Source organism: Dunckerocampus dactyliophorus, chromosome 6 (genome assembly GCF_027744805.1).
Source record: "Dunckerocampus dactyliophorus isolate RoL2022-P2 chromosome 6, RoL_Ddac_1.1, whole genome shotgun sequence".
Taxonomy (NCBI): Eukaryota; Metazoa; Chordata; class Actinopteri; order Syngnathiformes; family Syngnathidae; genus Dunckerocampus; species Dunckerocampus dactyliophorus.
This window is the reverse complement of record NC_072824.1, coordinates 11,203,862-11,223,797: the sequence shown is the minus strand read 5'-3', so window position 1 is coordinate 11,223,797 and position 19,936 is coordinate 11,203,862. Positions and strand designations below refer to the sequence as shown.

The 19,936-nt window shown below is 39.8% G+C and overlaps 3 protein-coding genes across 3 annotated transcripts in view; 2 read left to right on the top strand and 1 right to left on the bottom strand.

Moving 5' to 3' along the window:
- baiap2l2b (BAR/IMD domain containing adaptor protein 2 like 2b) overlaps positions 1-423 on the top strand; it is a 12,379-nt gene extending 11,956 nt beyond the window's left edge. Inside the window, exon 15 of the mRNA XM_054779790.1 lies at positions 48-423. Within this exon, the coding sequence (XP_054635765.1) occupies positions 48-123 (76 nt within the window). The 3' untranslated portion in view covers positions 124-423. The remainder of the gene's footprint in view (positions 1-47) is intronic.
- Positions 397-19,936, bottom strand: part of pvalb7 (parvalbumin 7) — a 23,865-nt gene continuing 4,325 nt past the window's right edge. The window contains exons 2-5 of the mRNA XM_054779792.1: positions 6,338-6,406; positions 6,087-6,216; positions 4,790-4,899; positions 397-853 (exon numbers count right to left, since the gene is read on the bottom strand). Coding sequence (XP_054635767.1) covers positions 828-853; positions 4,790-4,899; positions 6,087-6,216; positions 6,338-6,406 — 335 coding nt within the window. The 3' untranslated portion in view covers positions 397-827. The remainder of the gene's footprint in view (positions 854-4,789; positions 4,900-6,086; positions 6,217-6,337; positions 6,407-19,936) is intronic.
- ncf4 (neutrophil cytosolic factor 4) overlaps positions 9,780-19,936 on the top strand; it is a 22,221-nt gene continuing 12,064 nt past the window's right edge. The window contains exons 1-6 of the mRNA XM_054779791.1: positions 9,780-10,427; positions 10,761-10,845; positions 10,944-11,103; positions 14,823-14,893; positions 15,342-15,469; positions 17,360-17,408. Coding sequence (XP_054635766.1) covers positions 10,246-10,427; positions 10,761-10,845; positions 10,944-11,103; positions 14,823-14,893; positions 15,342-15,469; positions 17,360-17,408 — 675 coding nt within the window. The 5' untranslated portion in view covers positions 9,780-10,245. The remainder of the gene's footprint in view (positions 10,428-10,760; positions 10,846-10,943; positions 11,104-14,822; positions 14,894-15,341; positions 15,470-17,359; positions 17,409-19,936) is intronic.

Sequence of the window (19,936 nt, the reverse complement as noted above, 5' to 3'; positions counted from 1 at the left end):
AGCTTGTGAGGGATTGTGTGACATTTTCCGTCACACTCTCGTTTCAGAGGCACAAACCCATTCGCCACCGTGAAGCTTCGCCCTACCAAGACCAATGACAGGTCGGCCCCTCGGATCCACTGATGCACTATGCCAGGTCCCAGGGTTTGTAAGTGAGGCAACATTATCAGGGGAAAAACCACCCTTTGTAATGTGAACGTTGACACATGGAGGACAATTTTGTGGGATATCAACACTGTATTTCTATTTTAGCGGCAACTTGTAGGCCCAAATTTTTGTCATCCACAGTGTTTCAGACATTTGTCATCCTCCTTTGTCATTTCAGGGGTGATCATGTGTTGTAATATTTGAAGAGTTTGTTTTGAATGTGAGTAAACAACTAGTAAAAAAAAAACATTACTCCATACTTTTTATTACCAGTTCTTACAGTCTTTTCTCATTTCACTGTTGTGTGGATGGTGGATGAGGGTAGGAAGACTGAACAAAACATTAAATAAACATGACAAAAGAACCCAAGAAAGCACGAGCTGGGATACAACATCACTAGCACCAAGCTATCTTTATGCGCTCATCAAGGAGGATTGTGGACCCTGACACAGCATACAGATTTCATACTGAATGTAACATTAAATTAAAATCCGGTAACGTTCCTCCTGTGGGACGCTGCCTGTTGTAGCGGGCGAGCAGGCAGGGAGGCGGGTAGGCCGGTCGTACTCCATGCGTAGGCTTCCCCCCGGGGAGATGAGATGAGAGGAGTTTGATGGTGACTGGTACAAACTATGGATGCAGGGAGGATGAAGAGGAGGTGAAGGATGCCCTGCTGTCTCCTACTCATGCACCATCGCTTCAAACTCTGTTGAGGAAGATATTGAATGAAACAAAATAGGGAGCACATACAGTAATGTGCAAAAGGCCACAATGAGATTACAGTACAACCTAGACCTCCACCAAGACGATCAACCAAAATGTGGAGTGTCACACTTTTGTTTTGTTTGTTACTGAGCAAGCTACTTCCTGGTTCATGCGGAAGACAAATAGATCAGCAGTGTGGACAATGCACACATCTTTATCCACATACTCACCAAAATGTTATGGGTTCTCCATGCATATTTTTGGGGCATAATCTGGCTAACTTTGTATCATATTTATTGTTTTACAGTATGTTAAAATTACTGCTGTGAAAAAGGCCCTTAAAACGATAAAACTAGACTTGTGCACAGTACTGTACACAAACCTTGTGTTAATTTGCTATGTTTTCCCTAATTTCATTTGTAAATAGATTACCTCTTTTGCATTAGAGCCATGCATTTATTTGCCTGTGGCTTTGACAGAGAACCCAGTGAAGCAGGCTATTGTGTGCCCTTACATGTGTGATCCCCAATCCTCTAGTGCAATGGACGGTACCTAGGCCTGTCACGATAATCGATTAATTGAACCATAAAAAAAAAAACAGGTCGGTAATTATGACACCCTCGATAAATTCAAATGTGCATGTATGCTTGTGTGTTTCAACTACTCGTCTCTCTGTACCACACAGTCTGGATGACAACAGGGTTCACTCTGCATCTGTCTATTCGCATTGGTTCTATAGTGGAATTAACAGAGAGAGTGAACCCTAATCTCATTCAGCCTCTTTGTGGAGGCAGGGCTACTAGTGAGTGGGTACAGAGCGCTAGCAGTTATGGTTTAATGGTTATGGTTGTGTTTTAATTTATTTGGACACACAAGTTACATTGGAATACATCACATATTACAATTCACAGGTCCACATGTCCAAAAGGAGTAGGAAGAAGCAAAGCTTATTTACTCCTACCCCCCATCCGTTTCACATCAATTACAATATATTTGTTCACTTCCTGTATTCCAAATGCGCTTTGGCTGGTTTAAAATACATCGGAAAATGGTAAGGTAATGTAATAATGTGGTAAAATAGTAGTCTCTTGTCACCATAACTACTTCATATGACAATCATAATAAATAATAACTATAAAATAATAAATCATATATAAATAATAATACAAATAGACATAAACAGAACATAGTTGGAGAATGGCGAGTACTGACAATGAACTCACAAGAATGAAGAGTTAATAAGTGTAGTAGTGAATAAACAGCATTGACAATAAGGTAGAACAGAACCTAGTTAGATAATGGGTGAGTATAGACTATGTACAGTGTTCCCTCGCTACATCGTGGTTCACCTTTCAAGGATTCGCACTTCCGCGGTTCTTTTTCTAACAGCATATGAACGCGCATTGTGTTCTGTCCTCCTGTTGTATTAGAGCAGGGGTGGCCATTACGTCGATCGCGAGCTACCAGTACATCACCAAGGTAGTTTGGGTCGATCGCATAAACGTCACTTTGTAGTTGTCATATGACATCACATTAAGCTCCCCTCCTGATTCGCACTTGCTCCCCCACTTGCTACACATGAATATGCAACTTTCATCTTTATTATTGTGATTATGGATGAACTAATCTGCGGTAAGATGTCTATATCTATAACAAAAGTTATCTGTTCACTTGTAGCGGCTAGGTACGTAGAAAAAAAGTGCATCGTTTACTGGCTTTGTTTCGCATCATGAACTCTACTACAGAAATCAGTGTTTTCTACACGTTCGCTTCTTAAACTATTATTTCATGACGAAATTACAAATGTGCCCATTGGTGAAACATTTTCAATATGTTGCCTTGACTTCGGCTGCTTTGTCTTTTGCATAATCATTTTAAATTCTTGTATATCGCTAATGTTTGATAGCAAATGCTAACTGGATGTAATACATGAACTGTGTGCCCTAATGAATGTTACATAATTTGACTGACATATTACCAGTACTCAGGTTATGAACACAACTATTTAGGAGTTATGTGTAATTATCTTTATTTCCATATTGAAGTGAGTTATGATATTAACTACTTTGATTACCTGTAAACTTTGAAAATGTGAATGTGAAATACTAATCATAAATATTTACAATACAATTTCAGAGTTTACTGGTTACATTTTGTATATGTTATATGTTTTATAGAAAGAGGTAGATCATTTTGACTTGTACTTGCATGCTGAGAAAGTGCGTGCACTCCTGACATACATGTATAACATACATAAATACCTACTCATATTTTTTTTAAATAAATATAGTAAATATATATACTTTTTGTATTTATAGTAGTAGGTAGATCTTTGGAACTTGGTCATTTTAAAAGTAGCTTGCAGGCTAAAAAAGTGTGAGCACCCCTGTATTGGAGTGATCTATCAGTGCTCTGTTGCATGTGTCTGTTATTGTATTTACTACTGCTACCAGTAGAGGGTGTTGTATACTCATTGAGCCATAACAGTCCTGATTGGCCCATTGTGTTCTGAGTTTTGATTGGCTGTAGACCATTGTCAATCAATCTTCTTCGTGCAGGACACATATTTCCTGTTGTATGATCTTTAGCTGCTAGCCATTATACATGCTGAATGAAGGCAGACGTTACGCGGCTGTAGGGCGCATGGAATACTGTAAATGAATCATTAGTTCATGGAGGATGATTTCTTGTGTCCAATCTTAATTTCTTGTGTCAAATCTCTTAAATTGATCATTAAAATTCAAACGAAATTTGAACTTTGAGAGTGTTTAAACAAGAGAAAAATGTGATAAAATGTTAATGTCTGTCTGAGAAAAGTGTAAAAAGTGTATGGTGAGAGGTTTTACAGCCTTAAAACAAACACGTACAAAAATATAGTTGACAACTTAGCGGATTTCACTTATTTTGGGCTATTTTGGAGATCAATGCCCGCGATAAATGAGGGAACACTGTACTCACAAAGGAATGAAGAGTTGATAAGTGTAGTAGTGATTAGACATAGCATTCACAAATAAAACAGACATAACAGAACGTAGTTGGATAATGGGTGAGTATAGACTATGAACTCAAAAAGGAATGAAGAGTTAATCGTGTGTTGTAGTGATTAGACATAGTTAGACAGCAGTTAGCCTCGTGAGGCAGCATACGCTAACCTGAATGAAGCCACAGAAGCGATGGTTTCTTAGGCGAATGCCGCAGCCCACAGCCCCAGTGTGGGAATATTTTGGTTTTAAACAGAATGAACAAGGTGAGCGCATGAACACCAACGACCGACACGGACAGTTTTCTCAATTGGAAGAAAAAACTGTTGATGGAGGTGCCTTGGGCAGCGGAGACTTTGTCCCGACAGTCAGTGCTTAATGAGGCAAAGTAAATATAAACAAAACAGTGCAAAATGGTGTGCGGTCACAGACAGTGTCGCTCGCTGCATTACAAAAGAAATGCAACCATTCAATGCGGTTATATGGCATATATTTTATGCCATATAATTGTGATGTTCCTGTGAAACATTAAGAAAAACAATGTGGTTGATCTCGTACGTCTTTTACTGTCAACAGCTTGCAACCCAGCCAACAACGTACAGTACATACAGGCATCTTCTGTGTCAAGCTAATGTGGCTCACACAGGTACACTATCCTTCCATACTACCACCTAGTGGGTCAAATGTGACTTACACGTCTCATGACAAAAATGAAAAAAATGGTCTCACAATATTGTCGATAATATCGATCACCGACGATAATTTGTAGCACAATTAGCGACCTGCAAAATTTGTCATCGTGACAGGCCACTCAAAGGGTTGGAGACACTTTGTCATGCTATTGCATGAGAAAGTGCCTTAAAACTGTTGAGCTGTACTGTGTAAAATTGGAAGTTTAATACTGGAAATTTGCAGCTTTTGGGGCAAGAAATTTGGGATCAAATCGAGCAACTCACCGTCAATCCCGATCTTGCCATCACCATCTTTGTCGCCTGCTTTGAGGAATGCTCTTGTCTCGTCGTCTGTCAAGTCTCTGCCATCCTCAGAAAATCCCTTTAAGACGAACCTACAGAGGCACAGCTAAGTAATGTCTCTGTGGACACAGGTTTACGGTGGTATGAAAAAGTGTTTCCCCCTTCCTGATTTCTTTTTTCTTTGCATGTTTGTCACCCTTAAATGTTTCAGATCATCAAACAAATTAAACTACTAGTCAATGACAACACAACTGAACACAAAATGCAGTTTTTGAATGAAACTTTTTATTATTAAGGGAGGAAAAAAAATCCAAACCTACATGACACTGTGTGAAAAAATGATCGCCCCCTTAACCCAATAACTGTTTGGGCCACGCTTAGCAGCAACAATCAAGCGATAACTTGCAATGAGTCTCTTACTGAGCTGTGGAGGAATTTTGGCCCACTCATCTTTGCAGAATTGTTATAATTCAGCCACATTGGAGGGTTTTCCAGCATGAAGCGCCTTTTTAAGGTCATGCCACAGCATCTCAATAGGATTCAGGTCAGGCCACTCCAAAATGTTTTTTATCATTACAGATCATTACACTACCACCAATATATTTTACTGCTCGTATGATGTTCTTTTCCTGAAATGCGGTGTTACTTTTATGCTGAATGTAATGGGACACACACCTTCAAGTTCAACTTTTGTCTCATATTTTCCCAAAGGTGTTGGGGATCATCAAGATGTTACCTGGCAACATTGAGACAAGGCTTAATGTTCTTTTGTTCAGTAGTGTTTTTTGTCTTGGAACTCTGCCATGCAGGCCATTTTTGCCCAGTGTCTTTCTTATGGTGGAGTCATGAACACTGACCTGAGGCAAGTGAGGCCTGCAGTTCTTTGGATGTTGTTGTGGGGTCTTTTGTGACCCCTTGGATGAGTCGTTGCTGCGCCTTTAGGTTAATTTTGGTCGGCCGGCCACTCCTGGGCAGGTTCACCACTGTTCCATGTTTTCGGCATTTGCGGATAATGGCTCTCACTGTGGTTCACTGGAGTCCCAAAGCTTTAGAAATGGCTTTATAACCTTTTCCATACTGATCGATCTCAATTAATCTCAATTAAATTATGTTTTAAGAGGGGAAGCATTTTTTCTCCCTTAATAATAAAAAGTTTCATTTAAAAAGTACATTTTGTGTTCACTTGTGTTGTCATTGACTAACATTTAAATGTGTTTGATCTGAAACATTTAAGTGTCCGCTCTATGTAAGAAACACAAATTTCTGGTTTTATTCTTACTTGAGTTCTTCTTCTTCTATGAACCCGCTTCCATCCACATCCAGGACCCGGAAGACCTGCTTGACGCTTTCGGCTGACATGGCCGTCATTCCCACCAAGTCGAAGAACTTTTTAGGGTTGAACGTCTCTGCTGCAAAATGAAAAATAAGCAGGAAAAAGAAGTTCAGTGTTTAGTCACTAGATGCCTGCCTCCTCCAGTTAGTTTCTGTCAGCTCTTTCCCAAACAACCCTAGGTAGCACAAAAATCCAACCTGCAAAGGCATCAAGAGCTTTCTTGATCTCCTCCGCTTTCAACAGGTCCGTCATCACCATCCTGTCAGCTGAAAGTCAGGACACAGGGGAACACAATTGTTAAAAAAAGTGTGAGATTATGTTTTGATGGTTGTTTAGTTGAGATTATGCAAAAAACTACATTACTTAAGTCCATTAAACTTTGCTACTGTATATATATATATATATATATATATATATATATATATATCAGTATATGTACCACTTGCACCGGGGCCAAGTGGGGTAGTGACTCACCTGATGCAGCCTTGGCAAGGTCTCCTTACTACTAGGTATAAGTGTGTTATTGGGTATACAGTAATAAGGGTATGTGTGGGCCCTATGATATTCCATCCATCCATCCATCCATCCATTTTCTATGCCACTTCTCCTCATTAGAGTCGCGGGGTATGCTGGAGCCTATCCCAGCTGACTTCAGACGACAGGCGGGGTACACCCTGGAGTGGTCGCCAGCTAATGGCAGGGCACATATAGACAAACAACCATTCACACTCACATTCATACCTATGGACAATTTAGAGTCGCCAATGAACCTAGCATGCATGTTTTTGGAATGTGGGAGGAAACCGGAGTACCCGGAGAGAACCCACACACGCACGGGGAGAACATGCAAACTCCACACAGAGATGCCCAACGGAGATTCGAACCCTGGTGTTCCCAATCTCCTGACTGTGACTGTGTGGCCAACATGCTAACCACTAGACGACGGTGCTGGAAATTCTGGATTTCAAAAATCTATATAGTAAAAATCGTATATTGCTATGCTAGTGATATTTCTATATAAAAACATATAATGTACATTTTGAAAATAATTATTTGCAATAATTCAGACAGATGTACAGTCATCATTGCGGTTTCAATTTCGCGGCTTCAGGGTTTTTCAAGTATATTTATTAATAAATCATGCTGTTTTGTGGTTGAATCCGGCCTGTTTTTAGTCAAATAATGTGAAGCAAACCTAAATGTCAAGCATAAAAATGGCTATTTCATGTCAAGAGAACAGAACGTGTATTTAGAAGATTGTAAACAGGTTTTCTATGCCATAACTCTGAAAATATTACCAGTATAAAGAAGGAAACCTTGTGGAAATTCACTTGTAAGCAATTAACCGCGATACACGAGGGATTACTGTAAACGCAGATGTTCATCTTATCTTTTCAGGTTTTGCAGTTATGTTCCACACTGGGGCCAAGGGGGCAGTGATCCACCAGACCCCAAAACAACGTGCTTGCACTTTGTAATGTGCATTACTGCCATCTACAGGACAGGAGAGTTAACATCATTCATTCATGAATTAATTATTTATTATAATAAATTCATAGAATTAATTTAGATGTAATTTTCCAATTGCATTACTTCTATATATGGTCATTAAAGCATATGATTATAAATGTACAGATACATACAGTATATACTGTACATAATGTAATTAACTGATAAAAAAAATCATCTTGACTGTAGCAAATATTATGTTATTAAATACCATAGGAAAAAAAACTGCATTTACTTTGAACATTTCTGAGATTGCAGACTCATTAGCAACTTGAGTAGGAGAAGGAAGGCCCCCACCAGTTTGCCAAATATGCACAATCGCCCAGGCTGGTATATTTAGTGTGCACGCACGTTAAGGCTTTGCATGTGAGGGCGTGTGTGGGCGAATGGCGAATTTTAAAAAACAAATCCACCAAGTTATGTTGGCTGTTTGGCCTGTTACGCAGCCGGCCTCTTATTATGTAATGACACTGCAAATCTGACACGTTTTTTCTTTCAACTAGATTCATCCAGTGTTGTTTTTGTAATTGAAAGATGTGTGTTATTTTATTCTAAACTATTTTCCAGGCGCTTCTTTAAGGTGAGACAGTCAATGAACAATATTTTTATTGTTGTATTTTGCCGCAATGCATCACACACTTCATTTATTCAATTATTTCACTTGCACAAACAAGCTCGGGAGGCCATAGAAATCTCTCGTCCTTGACAATGAATGAATAGACTTGTTACTACCATTCACAGCAAGAGGCGTTTGCAAGCTTCAAGAAATCAACTCGTCTCAAAATGTGCTCTTTGCTTGTGTCAAATGTTTTCTTGCACTGTCACACAACACAGACAAATATTTTTTTCAGTCACGTTTGTCCTTTGCTTTGCATCTCGTTGTTTGCATCTCTGCATTGACTGACTGACTGGACACCAATAACTTGAGTGTAATCTACTACAATGAAGCGGTTCTCGCACATAGCTAACTCACTGTATATACACAGCAATGGTGTTTCCTTCAGTTCTGATGCATTTATAGCATTTATTTGTATGCTTTTCTCCACATGACTGTAGGGTTGGGGGAAATCATCGATTCTTAGATGCATCGTGATGCGGACATTGACGATTATTCATAAATGTCAATAATTGATGCTAACGGAACAAAAAGACTGAAAGTGGAAGTGCTGCCCTGACAGTTAAGTGTAAGAGCTACACTAAGTGTAAGATGCTACCTGAATGGCTGAGCTTAAACTCCTACCTGAACACGCTGGATTTTAAGCGAGCGTCTGGAAGCACTTTGACTTTCACGTAGTTGAAGGTAAAAATTAGCTGGACAAGAGCCAGACAATATGCAAGCTTTGTCATACAAGTTCCTCCCGAACCAGGAGGAAAAACAGCCAGCTGAAGTTGCTGCTGACCAGAGAACCATGGAGCAGGTGATAACTAATTTTCCACCCAATTCGGAAAAGGCGAAACGAATCACAAAGTCAATTGCAACTTTTATTGCAAAGGATTTTTGGCCATATTCGATTGTGCTTTGTTGTGCAATTTGGAACCCAGATACAACGTCCCATCACAACGTTATTTCACTGACACTGCAATTGAATAAGGGCAGCCTAGTTTTTTGGTTATTCATAATATACTGACGTCTTATTCTTGTATGAGCGTCGCTGGTACAAAAATCTATATTTTGTATGAAAGCTGTTTTTGACTTTGCTCTACAGCAAATATATATTATTTTGTCAGAGATTCTATGCTCAGGATTTTAATTTAAATGTGCGAATAATGGCAGATTTTTTAAGTCAGTTACTCAGAATATGCTGAAGTTTGTTAATTTTATACATGCTGCTCTTCCAACAGAAGAGCAGTTTCAGTGGCAGATTACTATCACTGTCCTGATCCACTGAAAACTGAGCAGATCATTCCTTCCCCTCGCCGTGCCGCTTTTCAACACAACTGATGGGGAGCAATAAAAAAACACACACAAGGCTGGACAGAATTTGAAGTGATCTGTTCTGTACTTATTTATTTATTTACTTACTATTTATTTATTTATTCATTCTTATCATATCTCCCCTATCTTGCTTTGTTTTTATTTTTCGAGTGTTTAAGATTATCGTGACATTTTTCCAGAGCTGCTGGAAATGATTAATGAATTTCTCTTCTCATCTACAGTATCTATATATCTAATGATGTTATGCTATGCTATGCTATGCTGTTATGTGTTTTGTTACATTTACTTAGTCTATATAGACTTAGTCACATAAATTTGATTATGTTTACGAACTACTTACTAAAGTTATAGATTGCGACATTTTTATAACTATGCTACAAAGTTGTAAACGTTAACTGCAACAATAGCGTAGTGTACCTTTGCCATAATAATGATGCATATTGACATACACTAAATAGCGTACTTCAACCAAAAAGGATGCAAATCTCCATCTGACGAGTACAAAAGTTAACCACAATATATACTTTTGACAAGTATATTGAAAGTAAATGATAAGTTCACTTAATATGAGTTAAAAATATTATATTCATACTAACATTTATTCTTTTTTTGTTTGTTATCAACATTGGTTGCCACCCTCCATCTAACCCCTCCACCCACATGGCCAGACGCACGCGGGACTTCCCTGGTCATGTTTTAAGGAACTCTCACTTCCTGGTGCTTCTTTCTTCTGCAGAGTTCGTCTCTCTCTGGTACCGTTGTTTGGTTGCTATTTCGTTGTCTTTCAAACATTTGATCCCAACTCCAGTCATGACTCTACCACAGCAACTTCGTTCCAAGAGGTGAGTTTGTTCAAATATGCTCTTTTAAAAGTTCCACCAAAAAAAAAACAACACAGAATGATGGTTTTATTGAATTGGGTGGAATTGGATTTTACAGTATCTTGCTTTGCTCGGACTTGTCACAAAAATGTCTTTTGTTAAGTGTTGTATTTGTCATAACACACTGCTTTCGTCCAAAGATATTGTTGCAAAAATATTTTTCAATATTTCTCTAAATACTATTTAATTTTGTGACATTTTAGTAGCTTATTAGAGGTTTTTAGAAAAAGAAATAGGTATGTGATTAAGAATGTGTGAGCTCAGTGGGGTCAAACTCAACTATTCCCTGTGCAGTGACTTTGACCAGCTGCCTCATAACGTCCCCATCAGCGCCACCATTGCGGATATTGAGGAGAAAAAGGGCTTCATTGACTATTTTGTAAGTTATTATATTATTATTATCAATATTCTCACAAATTAGAATTATTATATGTCTGATAACACTGTGCAGTAAAACTAAATGTCTTCTGTCAACAGAGGTTTGTCATCGAGGTGAAGACCAAAGGATGGAGCAGGTATCTAATCTACCGGCGCTACCGAGAGTTCTTCAGCCTCCATCAGATCCTGGAGTCCAGATACTCTCCGGAGGACCCGGACAGACCTTCACCCAACACCTGCGTGATGCCCTCGCTTCCAGGTAAGCAACCTTTTCTAGACAAGGCGCACCTGGTAGAGGTGCTTGTGTGTAAGAAAAACAGAAAATAATGGGGAATCTGTTGCTTTAAAAAGACTCCGACTGGAGACAAGCTACTGACGGAACAGAAACACCACATGTTGTCACATGTTTCACCAGCATTTCTAAATCATGTTGTGTTCTGCTCATGCAATAACTGCATTCACACTGCTCTGCAGCGTTTGGGTTTCAGCCAATACACTGACGTATGAGGCAATTTTCCTGACTTTGTGGCATATTTCGAGTCATTCTGTAGTGTTTCTATTGTCAAAGGTGGTGAAATGTAATTTAATTTAATTTGATTTCATACAAATGTAAATACAAATTTAAATGTAATTTACATTAAATAAAATGTTAATTATATTTAATTTTTTCTTGAAATTTGTATTCAATTGACATTTGTATTCAATTTAATTATATCTAATTACATTTTATTAAATTGAATACAAATGTAAATGTAATAAAAATTGTAAATAAAAATGTTAGTTAGATTTAAATTAAATTAAATTAAATGTAATTAAAACGGACCCGTCCAAGGTGGACCCCACCCCTTGCCCAAAGTTAGCTGGGATAGGCTCCAGCATACCCCTGAGACCCTAATTGGGATAAGCGGCATAGAAAATGGATGGATGGGTAATTAAAATTAATTACATAACATTTTTTCAATAAAATTTTTATTCCATTTAAATTTGTATTGAATTTGATTAAATCTAATTACATTTAATGAAATGAACATTTGTATTCAATAACATATAATAAACATTTTAGTTACATTTAATTAAATTGTATTACTGCTAGCTAATTAGTCGTAGCTATCGCTGTGTTGTTTTCATTGAATTGGCTTACTAACTATAGAGGTAGACGCTGTATTTGACCTCCATAATGTAGTTTTTTGTTTTAAATTCCAATTAATGTACAATAATACCAACATGAGTTAACCCCCTTAGCCGAAATGCCGCCTATTCTTGTTAGCATTAGCGCATAATGATTCAGTCGCATCCATGCTAAGGTAGCTTTTGTATGACATTTATAACGAGTGGATTTGTTGAAGCTGGTAACAAATTGCATACTGTAAATGCATCAATTAACTCCTCTCTTCCATTGACCGCTGAGGCTTCTATATTTGCTGGGTGCGTGGTCTTTAAAAGCAAAATCCAACAGTCAAAAATTAACAGCTGTACGAAACCTTATTGTTTATCTACCTCTGCATGCTCTTTAAAGCACTGCTCCGCTGTTGGTGTGAAACCCGTGCGTGTTACACTTGCCGTACTGTTGTTTGCAATTAACTCCTCAGCGGTACTAAAGCTGGCTGAGCAGTTTGCCCCTTACCGCTACAAGAGTGGTTCTGTTGCTGCTGTGTTGTGCAATATACCTGTTAATAAATGAGCTTTCATTTCACTTTCTCATGAACTCCGAAGCATTATATTAGGTTACATTTATGGCATGTATGGTATGGTATGTTGTTTATTTTTGTAAGGCTTTTTTTACCGGATAAGTCACATCTTTCAAAGTTTTGCGGTTCACACATGATTATAAAGCTATTTTAAACATTGCTGTTGGTTTATTCACCAGCGTGGGTTTATATGTAACATGACTCATCTTCATTATCTCATCCTGCTATTACATTACATGCTGATTTGTGCATCCACATGGTAAAAAAAAAAAAAGGGACGTTATTTTTTATTTTACAGATTGTATGCATCTTCTTTATTGAGCGCATTCTACCTCACCACCATGTTCCTGTTCACCGACATTGACTACATTATCTTGCTGAACGAAAAAAGAAAAAGTTTCCTACAAACTTATGATTTAGCATCTGCCACGGAGGAATGTGCTGGATAATATTGGAGCTGATGGGTGTAATTGCGGCGCCAGAGCTCATCAAGATGGAGAGGGAAGTGATGGGAGACAGAAATAGGAGACTGTAGGGGGGGAGAAAGAAGACAAAAAAGACATACAGCATGGTCTTCTGAGGACACTTTGAAACAAGTCATTTGCTTGGTTCACATCATATCATATTAGATTTTTTCTTGGGATATTACACAAATATAATATGGAAAGCAAGGGGACAGTTTGATTCAATTCAAATGAGTGAGCTTGCATCTAAGTTAGTTATTGGTTTGAAGGGAACGAGAGCAGGAGGAATAATAAGTGAGAGTAGGGCTAAGGGTCATTAAGGCTGTGCTAAATTTGATTTCACAACAGCATTAGATGGTCTTGGATGAATTGTGGACTGATTTAGACAGCGCCTCATCCTTTCTCGACTTAGGAGTCCTACATGGTTGACAGAAGACAGTAAATCTAGACCTGCAAAATACAGCACACTCACACTCACACTCCACAACTCAGTTGGATGTCAGGAACCTTTTTTGCGGTATATTTTGGTTGATTTGTTGATGAATTAAATCCAGCTAGTATGCTGACCAAACATGACGTCAGCTAAGGCCTACATCCACACGCAGCTCTGCTATGGCAAAACTCTTCCAGTTACTCAATTCAACACTAGCACAGAAACAGGAGTGCGGAACATTCAGTCATGAGCGTGATTTAAAAGACCTTCACAAAGTTAGCACGTCAATATCTTTGCATTCCTGGGTTTACAGTTACCAGGCTCTGATCGAGGCACTCTAACAAACAACAACAATGGGGGAGAAATTTACTTTTAAGTCATAAGACACATTTGATCCAAGAGGAGACTGAGGGCAACTAGATAACAGGCTGCTGCAGCCAAGTGGAGACTGTGGAGTCTGATACTGCAGTGTATGGAGATACTGTAAGGCACAGTGACAGCTGATGTTAGCAGGCGTGGGATTTTACTTGTCATTTCTAGCCCTGTGTCCACAAACGCTGACAAAATCAGTCATAGATGGATGGATGGATAGAGTTGGAAAATACGACAAAAAAGCCAATATCGGATATCCCTAATTTTTATCCAAAAGGAAACTGAGGGCAGCAGGACAGTGTTAGCATGTTTATTTATATTTTGTTGTTTAATAGCCATGTATCCTCAAATGCTACAATGACAAAATCAGTCGGAAGGAGAAATACAACAACAATGGAGGCTAATTTTATACAACAGGAGACTGGGGGCAGCAAGAAAGCATTAGTATATGTTTTTTGGTTGTTTACAGCTGTGTATCCTCTAATGCTACAAGAGAAATTCAGTCCTCATGAGAAATGCAACAATACAGGCAAATTTTATCCAAAAGGAGACTTAGGGCAGCAGGAAAACGTTAGCACGTGCTATGTATCCTCAAATGCTACAATGACGAAATCAGTTGTCATGAGAAACGCAACAACAATCGAGGCAAACTTTGTCCAAGAGGAGACTAAGGGCAACAAGAAAATGTTAGCATGCGTGTTTATTTTTTGGCTGTGTACTGTGCCCAAATATTACAATGATGATTCTGCACGACCAATGAGTGACCAGCAGTAGTATTTTACATCACCCATCTGGTATCGAGGCAGGATGCTTGGAATCCAGCGATAGCTAGTAGTACCTGCTTTGGAGCTGTGTGCTGTAGAAAAGGGGCAATAGCTAGTTGTGGTACATCTGTAGAACATCCACTGTAAGAGCTATTGAAACAGCTGCGATTGACACTCTCAGAGAGGTATTAATTGCCTTTTCATGGCCATCGGTTTCCATCGGAATGTGAGCTGAAGTGCTTCTCCTGTGTCTCCAGGTAAAGTGTTCATCGGCAACAAGCGGGAGATTGCGGAGAGCAGAATCCCGGAGCTCAACACGTACATGAAGGTAATCCTCTAAAGCAAAGTCTTCATGCGCTCGCTCTAACATGGAGCCTAAGTGGGCTGAGTGATGCTGTAGGTGGATGGAGCCCTGACTTGGACGTTTATTTGAGCAGCAGTTTGCAGATGAAGCTGCTGCTCACGTAGGCGTCGCCTCTTCTCTTCTCTTCTCTGCTTCTGCGCCTGTTGCCCACATCACTGTCTGACTGACAGTATATTGTAGTTGTGGGACTTTTGACATGTTGCAAGCAGAAAGTGTTGTGCTGCAGCCAAAAAGCACACCACCATCTCTCAGCCCTGCTCCCACTCGCTTGCCTCGCTTTTGCCGCAACCTACGTTCTTGTAACATGTCTTCGCCATCTCTTTCCACCTCTCTCGTCCCTGCTGACCACCTCATTTTCCTCCATTCCCCATGGGTCTATCCCTGTCCTACTGCTCCCTACTCTCTCCTGCAGAGGCTGTTGGGTCTGCCGACGTGGTTGCTGCTGGACGAAGACCTCAGGATGTTCTTCTACCAGACAGAGATGGACAGCCAACAGCAGCCTCGAGCTCTCAGGCGTCTACGCCCACCCACCCGCAAAGTGTAAGCCCCGCCTTGTTGCCATGTTTGTTAAGTAAGCACCACTGGTATCAATCAGGGGTTTTCAAAGTGTTAGCAGCTTGAGAAAAATCAAGAAATACATTTTTTTTTTTTTTTTAAATCTGCTAAAATAATTTCAGCTATGTTTAAAGAGTAAACAGAGTCTGGGGTGAGCATAAAATTCCAAAAAATATACTTCAGAAAATCAGTAAATGGAGGACGAGCAGAGGAACCAGTCGTTCTCCAAAGGGTGGATCACTGTTCCAGACTTTGACAACCCCTGGTCTAGAAAAGTTAGCCCAACCACCTGTGCAAACCAGAGCCTAAAACACCATAGAATCAGTCACTCTACATTTTGAGTCGTGTCACTTAAGTGTAAAAAAGAAGTTAACACCCTTATAATAAAAAGTAACAAAAAAATGAAATAAATGATGATCGACTTAGAATGTAAGTCCGCTTACTGTCACTCAAAAAAAAGCAACAAAAAGCCAAAGAAAAGAGTTAATTGCTGTGTGGTACAAGCTATGACACACACGATGGTGGGCATTTCAAACTCTTTTTAGCTTATGTGACTTCAGAGGCGCATTTTTGGGAAAAAATGTGATCAACTTTGAAATTATACGAAAACCTTCATGTTTAAAGTTTAACTTTTAAAGTATTTTTATGAATTGGTGTGGTCCACCTTTCACTCTGAAGTCAGCTGGGATAGGCTCCAGCTCTTGTCCCGACCCTGAATAGTATAAGCAGTATAGAAAATGGATTGACGGATGGACCATCTGTAGTGTCGTGGTTCACATAGATGACCTTGATGCAGCTAGGCTCAACTCCCAATCAATGCTCTATTCATTCATAAATGGATGAATTCATAAATTATATACAAGTCAAAGGTTTATGCAGTTCCAGTAGCCCTAACGCTAGCCAATAAACACCATAAAACTAGGTACAATATAGTGAGATCTAAATGATCACCTATGTTCCATCACAAGGTTTCCTCATTTGAATGCATGCACAGACCTGGTCGTACCAGTGTGGTTTACCAGTTTTGACCAGTTTTTTTGGTCCTCCAACAGCCCCTGCAGTTTCTAACCTTAATACAGTATAAACAGTGCTGTAGTTCAGACTGATTTTGTTTTTTGACCTGATGCCATCTCAAAACTCTTCATTTATAAGTCGCAGAGGCGTTGAGATGTAAGTTCCTCTTTGATGATGACCTCACAAGCCGCCTGATTAGCTCATTTGTGTTTCACCAGGACCACATGTCGAAAGCAGGGAAGGGGGAAGAGGAAATTATGCAAAAATTGACTCTCATTACTTCCCCTTTCTCAAGCATGCCTTTATTCACATGGACCTTTCCAGTGTTGTTATATCACAAGAAATTCTCACTGTTCCTCTTTTTTTTAACGCTGCATCGTGTTTTTTTAGCCGTTGAAGGGACTCTGTCTTATTTTAGATGTATTATTACAGTATTATTTATTAGTTATATATATTGATTACAATGATTTTCCATGGCAAAGGCCTGCATGGAGGGAGCTCAGCTTCTCATGCTGTCATGTACTACGTCATTAGACAGCAAGCTATTTGAGACTGAATCAACAGCACCCCTGCGGGTTGCAGCCAAGTAGTGCACTCTGTTTTGCACTCCACTGCTTCAAAACAATCAATTTAAACCAATTACTGTAATTATTGTGCCCCTCAATACTAAGCTGGTTTTACAAGGAGTTATAAGAGTGTCTTTTCACTCTTAAGCTTTTTTCTGTATTTTTAAAAAGAGATGTTGCTTTTGCGTTGCGGTGTGTATTCTTAGCCTAAAAACTACAATACCCACAATACAATGGGCTTCTTTTAGCAGTTCCAGTAGTAGTAGTTCATTGTCATGTTTTTGTTGTCTTTTAGGAAGACAGTCAAACCAAAGACGGACCTCTTCTCTTCCCCCCGGGCAGAGGTATGTGTACTTTACTTCACTTTTTGTTGTTGTTTTTTTTATTGTTGCTATGGTTACAAATCTCCATTTTTGGCCAGCAACCATGCAAAATGCATATGCACAACACTGCATGCCGTGACTACAACTCACACATGCATGCACACACACGCAATAACACAATACTCATTACAAATATTTTTGTCGGTTAAATATAATAATATTAAGTGTTTCCTCCTCTTTGTCCTGCATGAATTCATGGAAAAAGGCGACATATTTACACCTAGCCATGTACTGAAACCCATTATTACATGGAGTAAATTGTTGAGTCAATTAGGCTGAATCAAAATTGAGCCTTATTATTATCTTTGCATATTATTATCTGTGCATGCATTATTATCTAAAGTCTAACGAGATCCAATACAAGATTGGCATCACAAATGTGGTCTTTACAAAGGCAGTGTAGTAGTCAGTGAGGTTCATGTTTGGCAACGTAATCCTAGCGCTTCACTTTTCCTACATCTTACAGCCTTATTCCAAAATGTATTAAATGAAGATTTTTCCTCAAAATTTTACACAAAATACTCCACTATGACCACACTGAAAATGTTATTTTAGAAAATTTACAAAATGTACTAAAAATAAAAAACTAGATATTTTTAGTCCTTTGAGGTTGTACTCAACGCTGAGTATAATAAACATGCTGTTGAATCAATTAGATCTTATTGTTATTTTCGTAAAGTCATTTCATCGAGCAACATAATATTAGACAGTAATGCTCACTTTTTGGTTTATGTCCAAAATTGTATGCCAAATCGTTCCAAATGATAAAACAACAGTATTACACCTAGCCGTGTATTACAGGTACTTGGTACTCAAAGCTCAGTATAATAAACATATTGTTGAATCTGTTATGGTCAATAAAAGCAGAACAAAATCATTGCATATTTGTATTATTATTATTATCTCTGAGGCCTTTTTTTTACCATTTTAGGCCACCGTTATTGCCAAAAATGACTTCATTGACACTGTGAGTGATGCTCAGTTGTGGACGTAAGTGTGACACTGTGCACAGACTGACTTTGTGTCTGCAGGTGAAGTGTTTCTGCAGCTTTTGAGCTACTCCTGCCTTATTCCCTCGTAGGAGAAGCACTTCTCTCAAACCGTTGCGGCACAGAAATGAATGCGCTCCAACACCCAAGCGTCTGCACACTCTAGTTGTCTTTCATGGGCAAACTAAGCTCAGCCTCTCTCCCTCCCACACAGCAGTGTAATCTACCCACGATGCTGCCAGCCTACTCAACATTTTATTTTAGCTCGGAGAACTGAGTGCTCCTCAGCGGGCTTCTCTGTGTTAGTGCTCGTCTTGCGTCGTGTTCTCTCAATTATGGGAAACAGACGTTGAATAAGCTGAGGAGAACAGGGAAGAGGTACTTGTCGCCTCAAGATGGTGCAAGGGTGAGCGTTTGCACTTGAGCCAAGCACTACTTTGTTTCACTACGTTTCATTGTGGTAAACTCTTGTATTAAAGGGATAGTTGGATTTTTTGACATGGACGTTTTATGACATCCCCATCAGCAGTGCAGTCCATCAACAGTGACTTACCCCCCACTTTGTCCCGTGAGCCCAGTTCTGGTCGGATTGGCTGTCGATTGTTGTGTATGTGATGAAGATGCATCCGCCGCGAGCGTCGCAGCCATCATGTTTATGCATGTGTTCCACAGCGGATGAAGATTCTGGGACCAAGTTACTGTTGATGGACTACACTGCTGTTGGGGATGTCATACAACTTAGGGAGGCCAACTAGTACTAATGAAACCTTTCACTTGACGGATTCTTGCGGCAGGCCATGAGTGATGAACCCAGGGAGCTGATGTGGCCCTAGGACTTCTGCAGGCTAGACATGGTGGCAGGGCAAATTAACTCTCGGACTTGAGGTGGTCTGATGATACCAGAACTCCCAGCTGGCCTGGCCAATAAGGCTTGGTGTGGTCTGGGTGCCTGGAACCTAGCAATTGAAGTGGTCGAGGCAGGGGCGATGATTCCAGGTACCTCAGGTGGCCTGGTAGGGCTAATTTTCAGGCAGCCAGCAGGTAGGGATGATGCACCCATGGACCTCAGGTCGCCTGGCATGGGAAAATTCATTCTAGGGCTTGAAGCAGTCTGTGGCTCAGGCAGGGACCTCAGGTGGCCGGGCACACCTAATGGCCTCAAGGATTTGGATCAGTCTGGAAAGGGGTGATGATCCTAGGGACTGCAAGTGGCCCTAGGACTTGATGTGTTCTGGGGGCAGGACAATGATGGACCCAGAAAACTCATGTGCCCTACCAGGGTATGCTGACCCTAAGATCTGAGGTAGTCTGGGCAGGAATCAGTGGCCTTGGCAGCAACAGTAATACATTAGGAGCTTCTTTTTAAGCAAAGTCTTAGTGTAGTGGTTCACAAGATAGTTGGTCTCCTTGTTGGTCTGATCTTTCTGTCACTGTGTGTCACTCAGAATATGGAAACCACCAAGGTGTTTGGAATCCCAGGGGTCTCATTACCTCCTCCTG